At 48.3% G+C, this 16,409-nt stretch overlaps 1 protein-coding gene across 2 annotated transcripts in view; it reads right to left on the bottom strand.

Annotated features, from left to right (window-relative positions):
• Positions 1-200: 200 nt before the first annotated feature.
• SUFU (SUFU negative regulator of hedgehog signaling) overlaps positions 201-16,409 on the bottom strand; it is a 94,395-nt gene continuing 78,186 nt past the window's right edge. For both annotated transcript variants that reach the window (XM_059821125.1, XM_059821126.1), the window contains exons 11-12: positions 6,504-6,572; positions 201-3,314 (exon numbers count right to left, since the gene is read on the bottom strand). In XM_059821125.1, the coding sequence (XP_059677108.1) occupies positions 3,225-3,314; positions 6,504-6,572 (159 nt within the window). In that variant the 3' untranslated portion in view covers positions 201-3,224. The remainder of the gene's footprint in view (positions 3,315-6,503; positions 6,573-16,409) is intronic.

Genomic DNA, 16,409 nt, shown 5'->3' with positions numbered 1-16,409 from the left:
TTTCCCCAAGATGAAAATATCCAAACTCGAGATCTCATTTACTTGCCAATGAGTAAGCCCTTGGCACGGTTGCAAACTTGATGTGAATCAGGGGATGGGAGGTCCTGTGGGTGCACAGCTCTTCACGATACTCAGCAACATGCAACTTTCTTATTCTTAGGTAACTGTTGAGAGGCAGTGACATGACCTTGGAGCTTAAGGGCTGACTTTCACCAGTTTCTCTCTTATAGTTGGTCTAACAATAAGACAGAGATTTCTATTTTAGCACTTATTTGTCTAATATTTTTCCCTTTAACTAAATAGGAAGATATCATTTCCTTCCCTTCAAACCTTCCCCTCAATTGTTATCCAGCTACCAGCAAAGATTTGTCAGAAAGTGTCTCAGAAATAGAGATTTCTGGCATGCCACCTGTTCATAACTCAAATACACAGAACTATATATAAATACATGACATGGAACAAAAATACACACACACAAGGATACTGGGTGGATTTTCAAATGCATTCAGTGTGCTCCGTCTGAAGTCAATGAAAACCCAACCCAGAGCATCTGATGAGAGTAAATATGGTGAGGAAAACATACACGTAAGAAAGGCAGAACCGGAGCACAGCCAGCTTGGAGGAGGTGCCTTCCCTGCGTACAGCACCACATCCCCACTGCGAAGGCTCAAAGAGTTCATAGGGCAGGAGGTCCTAAGCTTTCCAGATGTGTGTCAGAGCCCAGAGAGGGTCTGATGGACTTCTCTCTGCCCCGTGCTGATCTCTGCAGGAACAGCAACAATTGACCTTCCAAATGTCCCTTCTCCACGAAGATGTGGGTTTTAAGCTCCTTTTAATGAGAGCTAGCATCTGGAAACAAGGAAGAGCAGCCAGCATCATGGCAACAGGCCAGTTCTGCTGCAGGCACCCCCAGCAAGCTCGTACAAGAGCAGTCCATGGGCTACTGTTGGCGGATGGCTTTGGGACAAAATAGTAGTTGCTGCCCTTGCCTTTTTCCCAACTGCCACAATCGTCTGTTTGTTCATTATCTTGCGGTGGGTCACTTGGGCATGTCATTTTTGAAGCTGGACTGGTACATTTTCATGCCTCTTTCTCGCCCACACTGTACCCTGCATATACATCTACAGTGCAGAAGGGATGCTTAGTGCTAACCAGGACAATGAAAACTGGCCAAGAGATCCCACGGATGAAGGCAGTCTGCCACAGCACAGAGATCACTCTGGCTGGCACATGCAGATATCTGAAAGTTTGTTCTTTCGCAGCAGGATTTTAAGATGATCCTCTGAGTTCAGACAAAATGACAAACTCATTTACATGTAAATTGCTTTCATAGCTTTGCAGAAAGGAAGGTTCTGCCCAGCAGTGTTGGACCCTGCATTTGGCCTGCCTTAAATTATAATATAACAACAATTATAATAATACAAATACTACTTTGTACACAAAGCACGCCCTCCCCTGCAAACCCTGGCATGCTTCGGTAGGTCCTACAGCCCTCTAGTCAATAATCACCCTCTCTGCACAGAGAGACATTGAGTGACTTGCCTGAGGCCACAGAGGAATTCTGTAGCAAGTCTGAGGAAAGCTTTGTGGCTCCTAGCTCTGCTTGTTGACCAACATTAACCAGCCTCAAATATATGCAAAAAACATCAAAGCTGACTGTGCCAGGAAGAAATTAAATCAGAAAACAAACAGAAAACCAACGCTGGGGTACTGTGGGGCCTCCTGGACTTTGCTGTTTGATCAGGGGAGTTAAGCGTTAAAGGCTTTTGTTATACTTCTATTACGATCACACAGCAATTACGCATAAATCATCAAGTCAGCTCATAGGCAGACAGGGGTGGAAGGAAAGCTGCACCTCCCCTGACAAGGAGCGAAAAGTTGTCACCAAAAGACAATGGGCAGAGGAAGGCTGGGGAATACACATGAGAAACAACCTGCAACAGCAGCAGGGGGTAAAGCCTGCGTTGGTTTGCTGCAGCATATCCACAGGGGCCAGCATCTCCATGCAGAGACACAACCTGACCCTGCAGAGACGGTCTTCTCTGCACACCACGTTTGCTCCAAGGAGGAAGCCACAGGGATCTAGATGGAGGGTCTTTTCAAACTGATTTTGATGCTTTACAGTTCAGATCTATCTGAAAGGAGGGACGTCAGAAACAAGAAGAGCCACCATAGCGAGGCTAGAGGGGAAAATGGAGTTGCACTAGGGCACAGCCCTGCTAGAACAGGGAGAATAGTTGGCTTTATTGACGCTGAGTATCCTCTCTGCTATGCCAGGGCAGTGGAGATCTCCATTTCATATGCTTTCAAGCAGCCCTCTGGATCCTGCAGAGCTGCTGAAGTTGTCCCTGTGAACAAATGGTCCTTTCTAGCTTCTTGAATTCTGTACAATAGCAAGGAAAAAATACTTGACAGTATCTCTTTAAAGATAAACACACTGTAAACAGGAGATCTCCCCCGCCCCGGTAGCTTTCTTCCTCCTGCTTGTGCAAAACCAGAGGTTGTGACCTTCCCTGGGGTTCAGGCACAAGGACAGGATGCGTGAGAATAAAGTTGCCTCTGTTTGCAGTGATACCATAGCTAATAGCACCAAGACCAACACTTTAAACATGCCTAATTTGAGGGCAGGGAGGATCTGGGTTTGTTTTTCTTGACTGAACTAGAAAGTTCATCTTTAAATCTGTTCAGCTTCAAGCATGTGAGCTTTTGGCCTCCTTTAAACAGGGGAAATACCATTCTGTTTCTGAAAAGAAAAAAAAAAATAGCACATGGAAGAACAGTTCTGCAGTCAGTAAAAGTTTGGCTAACAAAAGGACTCCAGAGTCACGTAAAGAACATTTAATCCATGGATTATAGGCTCGCACCTGGCAGAAATGCATGTGTAAATACAGGCGTGCAGAGCGTCTACACCCTGGGCTAAGGCAGAGGAGAGTTCTGTAGCTAGGAGAAAGGATTCTTACTACTAATTTTCGTAGTTAAATATTTCTCACTCGCACTCACACATACGCAGGCTGTTCCCAGAGAGCTCAGCCTTGGGAAGGATAAAGGAAAGGGCTCAGTTCGGTCTCGGCTGGTGCTGAGTAGCTCCTCTTCTGTTTGCAGTGGTTGTGCAGCAAACTCTTTTATTTGCAGGCAGAGTTTTTACTGCATTAATCATCCTGTGAGTCACTGGGTAATGGACAGTAACTTGGCTCTCCCAGTTGTTAGAAGGGTGTAATTCAGCTCTAATGCAGCGGGTTGTCGAACACAGCATCTGGCAAGATGGAAACTTTCAGTTTCTTTTCGGGCCAGCTGTACTCCTTTGGAAGTTTAAACTGTAAGACAGTAAAGAGAACCAGTTAATGTATATCGCTGCAACCTGCACAGAAAAAACAAAATCGTTGCAAAGGCAGGCAGCCCCATGTTATTATTATTTTTTAAAACAAGAGGCCACTAAGAAAACACTTCCCCATCAGTATGTTTTGGACAGCAGTGGACATTAGATAATGTGGCCTGGGCCTCAGCTGCCAAAGTAAAGTTCTGAAATTTCAGCCCAAGCACTGTTTATTTCATCAGATGGATGCTGGAGGGCTTCTGCCCCCATCACCATTTCCCCTCCCTGACCTCTCTGACAATTCACAGCACAAGTATCTCCCCTCATACCTGACCATGTCCCTTTCCTTTCACCTACCCTGTCCCCCAGAGCCCCCATTTGCTTTAAAGGGAGACTTATGGCAGCTTTCAAACTGGTGGGATGTAAGTGAGCTAGCATGGCTCTGCCAGGTGTCAGGCTTGCAAATGGCCATCACCTCTGGGAGGGCAAACTCTGTCGCCCTGGCTGGGGAAAGCCAGCGTGCCTGAACAGCATTTCTGCTCTAGCCCTACCCACCTCTGGTACAAAGGCTTCGCAGAGTGCCTGTACAATGCCTCGTATTCACGCAGGCACTCGGCTGCTCAGGCTGTTTTGCAAACATTGTTTGAAGCACAGGGAACAGAGGTTTTTTGCCCCAGTCTGGTTTACACAGCACTGTCTCTGGCCAGTGTTTCCCAAACAAGGCAAATGCCCTGGTCCCATCCTGTCGTTGCTCCAGGGCACCCCACCATAGGCTGGGAAGTCACCCCAACATCTCTGATCTCAAACACGACCATACGGGGACAGAGCTCCAAGGAGCCTTACCACCAACCCTTCTCACAACCACATTTGACCAGGGCCCATGTATTCACACAGATCTCTCAGAAACACTTTGGGGGTGGGGTGGGAGGTGCGGGGTGAAATCTCTTAGGCTACAGATCTGCCACATAGGTGGATGGCAACCAGTTCTGGACAAGCATTTCACGCAATCCCAGTGCCCAGACTGAGGGTCCAAAACCCGTGGGGGACAGCTCTGGAAGCCAGTTTGCAGGATGATTTTGTTTTTAAAACTCCAATGTACCCACAGTGTAGCACTGCCTGACACTCTGATGGGACTCCCAGGGAGGAATCTCACTGGGATCCCACACCACCAGTGACAATTCAGAAGGGTTATAGATACAGTGGTCCTCTCCTAGGATAGTCCTCAGACCAAGGCCAGCAGTGCCATAAGCATCCCAGAGGCTACGTGAATTAGAGAGTTGGTGCAAGGGGACAGTGACCTGCTAATCATCCATCTTTATCCAATTACTTGTCTGTCTTCCCATAAGCATCCCGTTTCTAAAGGACATTAACACATGCTCAGTGGCAGGTTCCTGCTAAAGGAGATCCCCTCCAGCTGCCTGCTCCACAGCAAGGGGGGCTCTAACATGAATTTGCTCCTGACCTTGCTCCATTTGCAGCTGTTTACGAGGGTAACCTACAGTTGGTACACACTGACCTTAGTATGCCAGGCTGGTGGTTCAGGGTCTGACCCATTATCTGGGGCACTGCTGGAGTATCCTTCAGGATAGTGGCTACCATAAATTCCCACTCTTTCTCCTTTAGGAAACATGAACAGCCCAAGTCCCACTTATAGTTGTTTTTTTGAAATGCAAGCTCTGCATATATCTTGCACCATATAATCTAGTTGCCCTACACTGCCCAGGGGATTCTTCTGAGTTCAGTGTCTAGGGTATGTGAAAAGCATGCTAAAGATACTCAGATCATTTCACCTAATTTCACTTAACACAGGTGACTCTTTATGCAGCAAAGGAAAGACTCTCCTTGCAGCGCTTCGTTCTACTGCATGAATATCATCAGCAACAGCCAGTGCTGCTGAGGAACGCCTTCAGTTGGCCCAAACTGGGATCCTGCAAGTTACAAATCCTTGGAGGAATGTGGATGCTGAAAGATCACATTTCATCTCAAGTATTTTCCTTTTTATAAACAGGAGTGATTCCAAAGCAATCCTCTTGGAGAAGTCATCCTTTGCATTTGTTTGTTTTTCACTTTTTAATTTAGCAAAGTCACAGTAACTCGGAACCAAGCACCTGGTCGCTGTGCCAGGAGCTGCCATGCCCACTGCCTCTGCCTCTGCCTCTCAGTGGAGAGCGAAGGAACATGAGCCGTCCAAAGCCTTAACTAAAGGGGCTTCAAACCAAAGTGCTCCTGGGCTTCCATGTCACTAGCAAAAATGAGCTTTGGATTAGGTTTAACTGGATAAAAGCTGGCCTGAAAGTCACTGCACAGCCAGCAGCGTGCTCCCCTCACTCACACAGTGAAGAACACCCTGGCATTAAATCAACTCTGGATTAAACAATTAGAGCCCTGAGATTTTCCTGGGGGGAGGGGAGCAGGGCAAGGGATGGGAGGGCTGCTCTACAAGCCAAGGAAAGTTGCTTTAGAGTCTGCAGGGAGCTGTAAAAAATGGGATTAAAAATATTACATGTCATTTCTGCCACTGCTCTTTGAAGTCAAGCAGAATATTTATATGGCATGCATGGGAGACAGGGTGTTAAATGTTCCCCAGGAAGAGATCACATGGCAGGGGGAAGTTTAGCACCGCACAGCAAAGCTTTATAAAGCTCCCTCGGCTGCTGCTATAACGCTTCCAGGCTGGTGATGGTCCTCTGCATGCCAGGCAGGGGCAGCAGGTGAAGGCCAAGTACCAGATGTGAAAAAGTCCCCATCTGCTCCCCAAACCCAAAAAAGGAGGCCCCTAGAACAGATTGTTCAGCAGTAAATGTGCTGACACCACTTTCAGCCTTTCTGAAAGTGGGGAAGGTGAAGTGCCTAGAGCTGCTGCCGAGGACACTATTCACGGCATGGTGGAAACCCCGCCACCTGGCCCAGCGGCTGCACCGCTTTGATTTGTGGCGCTTAGATACCACGTTGGGAAACATGCTGGTGGAAAGGAAATGCACAGTCTCTAATACCCATCCCTGCCCTGTATTTCTTGCAATCCCTTCTCTTAGTGCCTTAGTTCACAGGGGATGTGAAGGTTTAGCAAGGCCTCAAGTCTACGGGGCAGGGCTGTAGCCTGCGAGCTGAGGGAAGGATCAAAGGCAAGCTGCAGGACGGGCTGAGCTCTCGGGGACAGTACATGGGAGATACGGGAATGATGCAGCCTTACTTCTTCTGGAGAATTCAGATCTTCTAAATCTTCCAGCATTCTCTCTACAAACTCCTCGGTCAATAGGATCTGCAAAGGAAATACAGTAGTTTACACCTTTACACTCCTAGTTTTAGCTAACTGCCAAGAAACAGAATGCCTTCTGCAGAGAGCAGAGTGTACCCGCTCACTCCTTCCCCCATGTCCTTCTTTCCCGCAATACAAAGGTTTGAGGGCAAGGAGCTCCTAACTTTGCCTCCCACCCCAACCACTGAAAAAAAATGTTAAAATTATACTGCAATCTTTTTTGACCCTGAATTATCTTCCTCAGTCTAAAATTAGAGGTTCAGCTTTAGACAGACAGAGTGGGGAAGGAGGAAAAGGGGTCAAGATAACAACTGTTGGAGAGACAGTGGGAGACAGAGCCGCTTTCATCTGATCCATTGAAGTTAAGCTCACAGTTTAATCAGGAAACAGCAGCGCAGGGAGAGCCTGAAACCCGTACAGAGCCAGTGCTCTGGGCACGGGGAGGGCTCTGACCCAAATGCAGCATGTCGTTCAGATGAACCAGATGCTGGGTACGGGATGTGCTCCCAGAGGTACCCACGCTAGGCACCTCCACGTTGTACCACATGTGCCCAGCCCGCATGCCTGTGCTGGGAAAGCTTTTGGCTCATTTCAAGGCCAGGCTGGCAAGCATGAAGCATCCCAGGAAAATGGCTGCCGATGGGTCAAAATTTCCGGCTGAGGGACATGACCCTGGCTCCATGGAGCCCCCCAAGTCACACAAACCGGAGACACCGGGCGGGGGGAAACCAGCCCTGGGAATTCAAGGGGAGGAACTCCCACCCTCTTTAAAAAAGCACGTGATAGCCAAAAGCAAACACGTCCTGCCTCTCTTCACAACAGCCGTAAAGGCCAGAGCTCCAGGCAGGCCAGCTGGCTTGGCACAGGAGCAGAGACGGCAGTGCGGGACCAGGCAAACATCTCCGCACAGTGAGGGGGCGTTGGAGCATTCCTGGGAGTTAGGTTGCAGCAGTATCCAGCGGATTATTCCCATTTCAGCCTACAGGTTTGTTTCTTTTCCCCTGCTCCTCTTTTCCTTCCTTCGCCCCCCCCTTTCCTCTGTCTCTGGCATTGCTTTCCATCCTGAAGCAACCACCATGCCCACGCCCCCTTTCTTACCTTTCCCTTTCCCTGCTCTCCCCAGCCACAAGCTCCATGCTTACTCCCAGAGAAGGAACTGCTCCAGCACTAAACGCTGACAGAGCTAAGTGCCCACTCCCACTGCTCCTGCTGTCCCCTCCAGCTCACATCGGGAAGAGGGGCAGCCAGGCTGTCCCACCTCCATGCAGGAAGGCACCTCCCATGCCCGCCAGCTCCTTGGTGCCAGCAACATCAGTGGGGAGCGAGTGACCACCAGGATGCCATGGGCTGTTTGGCAAGTGGAAGCCTTTGGGCTCCATTTTGGTAACACACAAGCAGGGCTGTTGGAAAGAAGGAGAAAGGGAAGACTCTGGTCTCCCTTTCTCCCTTTGGTTGGCAAAAGAAGAGATCCAAAAACACCAAATCCAGATCCGAGAGCTACCAGGTGTCTGCAGTTCTCTCCTCTTCAACCTCACCACCCTGCTGCCATTGCACACAAATTTCCCAGGGGACGAGGGAACTGCAACCTTCCCTCTCCACCACATTCCCCCCTTTGCTTAGCTTCAACCTGCAGCAGGCTCCAGGCCAGGGTTTATGACCAAGCTGCTCAGCATGGGTGCAGGCACCTCCATCAGGCCTCTCTGATCACACCTCCAGTATGAAAAAACCCTTCTTCAGCTAGGAGCCAGGAGCTTGCTGCTTTGGACAGGACTCTGCAACCTGGCACCAATCCGCAGACTGGCAAGCTGAGAAACATCGCACTGAAACACGCATTACCACCGCAAACTACTGCAGTCTCCTTGCAGGAGCCTGTAACTATTCTGCCTGTTGAACTGGAGACACTCGTTTGTTGACTGTTTGCAGGAGGAGGAAGCTGTCTGTCTGTGTCGGAGGCAGGAGGGCAACCCGATCGTTCAGCTCAGAAGGAAGAGCTGGGTGGGGAGCTGGGGCTCTGCACAGAGCATATCGGTTTCTGCGGAGGTGCAGCCTGCAATGGGGTGAAGGAATGAAAACAATTTGGCAGACATCAAAATCTACAGAGCAGCCGGAAAAAGGAGGAGGAATTGGTATTCACAGCAACCAGGCAAGGAGGAAATGAATATTCAGCCATCCACGGATGAGCAAAAATGCCAGAGGTTGGGATGGGTGAGGGAGCAGGAATGAGGAGCCGCAGCTTTGGCAGGGGGACTGGAAGACAAGCGCAGCTCCCAAGGTGCCAGAGGCAGGAGAGAAACGGGAACCATGTGTGCAAGGCAGCCAGCTGCTCTGAGGCTGGAGGAAAACAAGACAGGGTGTGCAGGGGTAAACAGCAAAGGGTGGAGAGAGTGAGGGGAGGACAGGTCAGGTCCCGGCTAAGCCACAGACTCCCAGAGGCAGGACAAACCTATGTGGAACACTGTGGCTAGGACTGACCTAGGGTACAACCCCCTGAGATGGCTGAGCCCATCTGCCCCTCACTGCCCCCTCTCAGTGAGTTTTGATAATCCAGCTGAAAAAACCCCAAATTCCACTGATTTAGTGAGCTGAACTCCTCCCTGAAGGGTCTGACAAGTGGAGCGGGACAGGAGTCCACCCACAGCTCAGCTGTCTCATGGACTGCGTTTGTGGGATCAAAGCAATGGCAGCCTGCTCTATGCGGTGCACTGAGAAAAGATTGCAGTGCCGTTCTGCAAGCCCTGCATAGACAGTTAACTTTGGTGGAGGGCAGGCATCACAGGCTGCAATGACAAACTGCTGCAGTGACATTCACACAGCGTGTCACTCAGAGCCTGTCCTTAACAGCCCGAGTCAGAAAAAAAACATCCCAAACCCTACTGCCCCATGCTGCTGGGGAGACCTGCTCTTCTTCCTGGAGATGGGAGTCTCTGAAGCTGGGTGTAACCAAATGTACAAGCAGCCATGTCCCTTGGCAAAGGAAACCGGCACTCTTGAGCTCTCCCGAGGATGCAGGGGGAAGGCATGCATCCACAGCACACCAACTGCTGAAGAGGGCTTTGAAGCAAGAAGTATTGTCATCCTGGATTCACATCTAGACAAGATTTCTCCTCTTAGAAGTAGCCCAATCAAAACAGCCCAAGAGCATTAAGGCCTGTGCTCATAGATCAGGCTGCCATCCCCACCTGCAATCAGCAAAACCACCTTCATGCTGATGAGTGAGCCTTTGCTCCTACAGAGAAGGATGAGAATAAATCCAATCCCATCTCAGCTTCCCCTCACGCACGTTTCAGGTTTCCAGTTCTTGTAGCATGCCTGCTCCTGCACAGTATGATACCCCATTACATTAACACACACACACACGTTATATGTGCATGATATTAAAGGTGACATTCCCAGCAAATAAACATGACAGACTGCCATTGCTCTAGGCACCTAATTTAATTTCCTCTGGGATTTAAACCTTAGAAGCTCAAATTAAACAAATAGGCCCCGTTCACTTTATATGTCAGACCTGAATCTAGAGTTTTCCTCCGATGCTGTTAACTGATCTTATCAACAGGACACTGCACAGAGATCACAATGATGAAGCAGCTTACTCCCTTCCCAAAGGAAAACAGAGCCCTGCTGCTGTGCTGCAGCCATGGGAAAAGCCGACACAATCTGGAGGGCAAATGAAGCCGCCCCATGCACACAGAACAGGTCTTTTCTCTCATGAAATCTCTCGGCTGGTGTTGAGGAAGCAAAGGAGCACTCCCGAGCGGCGGCGGGCGTCCTGGGTGCCACAGAGGCTGGGCACTCACAGTGCTGTGTTTTCACAGCTCTGTGCAAACACTCCCTCTGGCCCAGCCTGCTGAAGCTGGTTACAGGGTGTAGCTTAGCCTTTGTAATGGCTGTTTGCAGTATGAACAGGGAATGGCCTCGCCAGCCAGCTGTGGGTATTTGAAACATCTCCTTCAGTGCTGCATGGTCCTGCTCACACCAGGATCTCCCTGACCTGACCCAGAGAGGCCTAGACACGTGCTATCCCATTGCTAGCAGATCTAGATTCCATTTTCCGTGTTCTTTGCAGCTGTTAGTCATGCTGCAGATGCTTGGAAGACAATGACTAGCTAAAAGATAAGTCCCTATTTTCTATCACAAGTACCTACCGCACAACCGAGGTTCGAAGCTTGGGTTCTCACCACTTCATTAACAGCTGCATGTGTCCAGACATGTTACAAAATACCAGGGTAAGCTGTCTTATTCAGGTGGATGTGTTCAGGGAACACATGGGCTGCATGCATGATGTCTCCCTCTCGTGGCAAGTCCCACCTGAGCTTGCTGAAACCTAGTTTTTACCTACAGGGCTTACCTATGGGTCAACTGAAGGAGCTTGTGTCGAAGCTTTCAGTGTTGAAGCTTTCGTACCCGCAGATAGTTGAGGAACCTGTATCATGACTCGTTACAGCTACGTGGCTGCAAGTGTATGAAAACAGGCGAGATCTAAAATCGTACACAAGGTCATGGGGCGCCAGATGAGTTCGGCTGACTTTGAAAGCAGCTGGTGCTTAGTAAAACATTAAAGACCTCATAGTCAGCTTATAGGTACCACCCCACAGTTAACACCCCATCTCTCACTATAGGGTTCAACCCTACCATGAGGGATTGAAATTCTCAGCTCAGGAAAGGCTGGCTGGGGCCAGAGGTCACACCGATGTTGAAAGCCTGGCACAGCTGGCAAGCCTTTCATCAAGGAAGCTGAGCTAGGAATCGAGCTGCAGCTCTGTCCAACTTCAGGAAACATGCTTTGTCCAGGGCAAGACACAAGCAATTGGCCCAGGGACAATTAAGCAGATAATACCCGATTTTCTTGCCTACCTAGAAACAAACCAAACAAGCCCACTCTTTGCCCCAGTGCTTTGTTTGCATTAAACACTGCCACTTGCTTTTCTAGCAGGTTTGTCAAAGAAAGGAAACCATGTTTTATTAGTTCTGGACTTAGTACAGAGCTGGCTTGTACAGCTCAGCCAGAGAAGGTGGGGACACATTGCAATAAACCCCTATGTAAACCACACCAACCCTTCTAAGAAACTGTTCATCCATCCAGGTGCTGTGCCTGGAACGAGTGGAGCAGTTGTACCCTAAGCCACATGTCATCTGTTACATCTGCAAATATCCAGCAACTTTTAAGAGCCCTTTGCCCTAAAAATGTTTCAGCTTAATTCCTGTCGACGGCACAGCAAAAAGTGAAGTTAAAGCGCATCAGCACTTCCCACTGAAATTAAACATTACCAATAGACCCCCCCGGTGAATCATGCTTTGTGCCATAAGCATCCCCCAACCCATCTCTGCTCTCTCCTTGGCTTGGCCTTCTTTGCAGTGCTTTGCTTTGACTGCAAGTGGTTCAGGGCAGAGGCCTTGTCACTGCATCTTTTTATGTCACGCCCAGCCAGCCCTGACACTGGCTGGAGAGGCCACCGTCTGCCTGAATCTACCACAGCTCTTATTACAGCCTCAAAGGTACCAGTATTGCAACAAACACCTTTGACGGGAAATTCCACTGTTGCTCTTCCAGGAGATTCACTACCTTCCTTGTAAAGGAAAAACATCCAGTCACAGATGCCTCAGGGACCCTATTGCTTCATACCAAAATGTTACAATCCCAGAAGATGAAGTATATGATGACACTGAAAGATTTTGACCTTGCAGGATCTCTCCACAACATTCCCAACTATAAGGCTGATTCCGGGTACCTGGGCTTCTCAGAGCCCTGCCTGGCGAGATCCATCTTGCAGACAGAGCTGCTTTTAGTGAACACATAAAGTTTGGCTCAGCTGGAGAGAAGGCTGACAAGAGAGCCAAGACAACAGGCAATACGGATTCTTTCAGAGTGAAAATGCAAAGGAAGAACAGGCATTTCAGAAAATGCTCCAAGTGGGTGGAAGAAAAACCTACACAAAGTAGCCAAAATGTAGTTTGAGTAGCAAGGGAGGGGCATGAGGTGGCAGGATAGTCAGTTGGCTTAAGAAGGACGGAAGAACTTGACTCATCCAAAACTAGCCTGGACAAAGTACTAGAGAACATGCTGCAGGAGAGTTGATACGAGGCGGATTGTGATGATCTAACGGGACATTTTTACCCTGTAAGTTTCCCCCAGCGTCTCATTCAGCAGTGAGAAAGAAGAACACAAAGGGATGATGCAGTGAGGCTTTGGGGAGTGTTTGGGAAAGACAATAAACTTACTGGAAAGCGTTAGTTTAGAATGCCCTAGAATTAGTTTAGATTGCTGAAGCCACCCAAAAGATTCTGAAAAAGCTTTTTTTGGGAAAAATGCATAAAACTGCTTTGGGGAAGAGCGAGCAGGTTGTAGTTGTTCATGACTTAAATCCATTTGTGGGTGTTGTCCCTAAACTCACCAGGCATAACACAAATACTCAAGTTTGGGGAGACCAAAAATCAATCCCTATCTCTTAAAAGAGAGGACTCGACGCATAGCTGCCACTTACAAGTGAGCATCTCAAGCGTCAGAGTAGCTCTTTCAAACGTTGCTTTGAACCTCTGCTGCTGCCATTATGCCAATGTGCATAAATGATTTAACATGTGGTACAGCAGAGAGAAGAACCAGATGTGCTCATTTCCAGGGGAATGTCCTAACTCTACCGGAACAGAGTCATTCTCTTGTGCTCTCTGTCTCTGTGACTAATTCAGCGTTTTATATGATGTGGAACAACTCCAATTGGATGAGCTGAGGAAGAACCAAAATACCCTATAGTTGTGGTGCCCATAAAGCCAAGAAGTAGAAATAGGGGTTCAAATAAAAGGAAAGGAAAAAACCATGAGTTTCTCATCTCCTAGGCGAGTGTTTTATCCCTCAAATATTGATTAGAGAAGGCAAAACTTCTAACAACTCCAGCTCCATTCTGCAAAATTAGATTTTTTTTTTCCTGTTTTTCTTGAAGAAAACCTTCTATTTCTGGTTTCATTCAACACAAAAGGATTTTTTTTTTCAGCTTTTGGTCTCTTTAAGGCTTTTGTTTCTGCAAGAAAAACTGAAAACATTTAAAGATTGGGCTCAGTCTAATCTTCTTTCCCAGATTTTTCACTTAGGTTGCCAAACCGAAAGAATGGATCGTCCCCTGTGACCCTGCTCACAGTAATCCCCCCGCCGCCCCCCCCCAAGCATAGATAGCGCATGTTGATAGCTCCTGAATGCTGGATGCTTCCCGCAGCCTCCATGTACCTATCCTGCCTACAGGCACATTTAACATTCTCTATGAGAAGTTTGACCTTGCTGTCCTAAGCCTCAACTTATTTTTCCATGCTGGATGCCTTGGTTTTGATTTTTTTTTTAAAGGTTTTTAGGGCAAAATGAATCAAGTTATCTCAGAGAGGCATTTTGGAAAAAGTATTTTTTGACAGTACTAACAAATGCATATGATCATTTTGTTGCAAAGCACAAGAAGTACCCCACAGGAGGAGGGCGATGAAGATTAGCAAAAAATGCTCTGGAGGTCAAGGAAAAGTCTTCCTCCTGATCATGCAAATGCTTTGCTGAGTCAGAAGCCTCTGAAAGTCACTGTTTGCCCACAGCCTTTCAGAGACAGGCAGAAAAAATGTACTGAAGAGCCCTCTTTACTGATCATGTCCCAGCCCAAGGCAGCTCTGCCCCAAACACAGGGCAGAGGTAGCTAAGGAGTAGTTTTCCCTCTGATCATTCCTCTGAGTGGCGAGAGATTGCTATGGCACCAGGCACATCAAGACTAAAAGCGGGGAAACTCTCCAGTGCTCTCAGCGTTCCTGCTGGAAGTCAGGCCGTGTGGAGGAGGAGGAGAAGGAATTTGCCAACTTGAATGAAGGGGAGGAGAGGAAAGCAGAGACAGGCCAGGATGAGGGGAAGACAGAGACACAGAAAAACAGGATGGAGGGCAGATCAGAGGCCAAAGCTGGAGGTGACGCAAAGGGCAGGGAGACTGGAGGAGAACCCCATTTCCACAGCCTCAGCATCCATGCACTATCTGCTGGACGTTGCAAACCTACTGGCACGGGAGGTGAGCAAAGAGCGTCCTCCAGCAGAGACTGGTGCCAGAGGATAACACCCCACCGCCGCTGTGAGCTCCTCAGCTCACGCGGAGACACAGACCTTGTGCTGAGAATAGGAAGGTGCCAACTGCAAATGAACCATAGCCTCCATCTGCCTAACAGAATTTGTTCTGAAACCGAGTAAATTACCTGGAAAAAAAAAACCCTCTACATTTGGAGACCAGCGACATCGGGCATACAAAATTTTGGAAATGGCTGCACAGAGATTGACTGTGCCATGCTAATCTGACCCCCAGCATATGTCTGCCTCACAAAACAAATCTGTAATCACAGGATCGCCTACCATTTTTCTCCCACAAGACCTCTGCCCTGCTCAGTCCTCAGGATGGTTCTGCTCACTGAATGCAGCATTAGTCAGCATTTCTTTTCATTATCATTCACTTCCCCGTTCCCTCCTACTCTCTTCCCCTTTATTTAGTATGCTCCATCCGACTACTGCCAGCATGGATTACACTGGAAGTACCTAATCTTACTGTCCTGACCACTCTCACAGCCTCTGACATGCTCAGCCTCACATTTCTGCAAGGCAGAGAAGCGCTCCTCTCCATGCAGCAGATGGGGGAGGGAGGCTAAAAGAGACCTAACAAAGTCATGGAGAAAATCTGCAAGAGCAGGGAGGTGAACATGGGTCTTCAACTTCCAGGCTGACCCCCTACCCCAAAGAGATCCTTTCTCTCTCCTGACCTGCAAGAACGAATTTTAATCTCTTCCTGAAATTGTTTCTGGTGTTCATCTGTGGAGCTGGAATGCTTGGCAAGCACTGAATTAATCTTCACAGGATGACGGGAAGAAGGTTTTCCTGAACAGACATGGGAAAATCAGTGAAGAGAAAACTGAGTCTGAACGTCCATTTCTTACGAGTGCCTGTCTCAAGACTTGCAGGTCCCTGTTTTCCAGCTCACTCAGCACTGAGGGGCTCAGGGGTATCTGCAGAGGAATTTCTCCCGGCCTCCTCCTGCCACTGGGAACACAGATCAGGCCTCGGTTCTTGAGCCGGCCATCCAGAAAACGAGGAACACAAACTGAGTTGCCACCCGAGAACATTTTAGCTCCAGACTCTGGAATAGCATCAAGAAACAACAGAGCAGTAGAGGCAGGAACAGGATCCAATTCTCCAGGGCAACATTTAACAGGCTTCGCCATGAGACTGTTGTGATTTTTCTGCAATTACCTGCCTCATTCACTGCACACCTTCTAATTTCAACAAACAATCGAAGTGGAAGTCCTACAGGCAAGAGCCTACTTTACTCCACACTCCTGATTCATCCCCCAAATACGCTGCCTCTTTGTGCACTGAATGAGGCTTGTGTGCTTTGTAAAAAGTATATATGATCCTTCAGTTAGGTATGGTATCGAAATACACAAGTCCAACAAGGGCAAGGCTAAAGTGCAAAGACTGTTGTTCCGATATTTCTTAAATTCTGTGTGCTTGATGTTGCAGTTAACGAGGACTCTTTAACTATAGGTTTGTTTTTACTGCACTGTATTGGCTCGTATGTCTGCAGCAATATCTGATGCGTAATATGTACGTTGCACATGATCAAAGACTTGAGTGTCATCTTCTTCCCTAGAACAATGACTGCCTAAAGCAGCAGGAACAAAAATTATCTAAAGGTAGTGTTAAACAAACCTCCTTCTCCCCTCTGGGGAGAGTAAGCAGTCCAGGTGAGCAAGGTAGGAGGGGAGAACAGTCTGCTTTGTGCTAGACAGGCAGAGAGCTCCACATAAAAGCAGAGGAGCTTTGTAGAAGCATGTCCCGACTCC

This window comes from Gavia stellata, chromosome 9 (assembly GCF_030936135.1).
Source record: "Gavia stellata isolate bGavSte3 chromosome 9, bGavSte3.hap2, whole genome shotgun sequence".
Taxonomy (NCBI): domain Eukaryota; kingdom Metazoa; phylum Chordata; class Aves; order Gaviiformes; family Gaviidae; genus Gavia; species Gavia stellata.
This window is presented reverse-complemented; position numbering and strand designations above follow the sequence as displayed.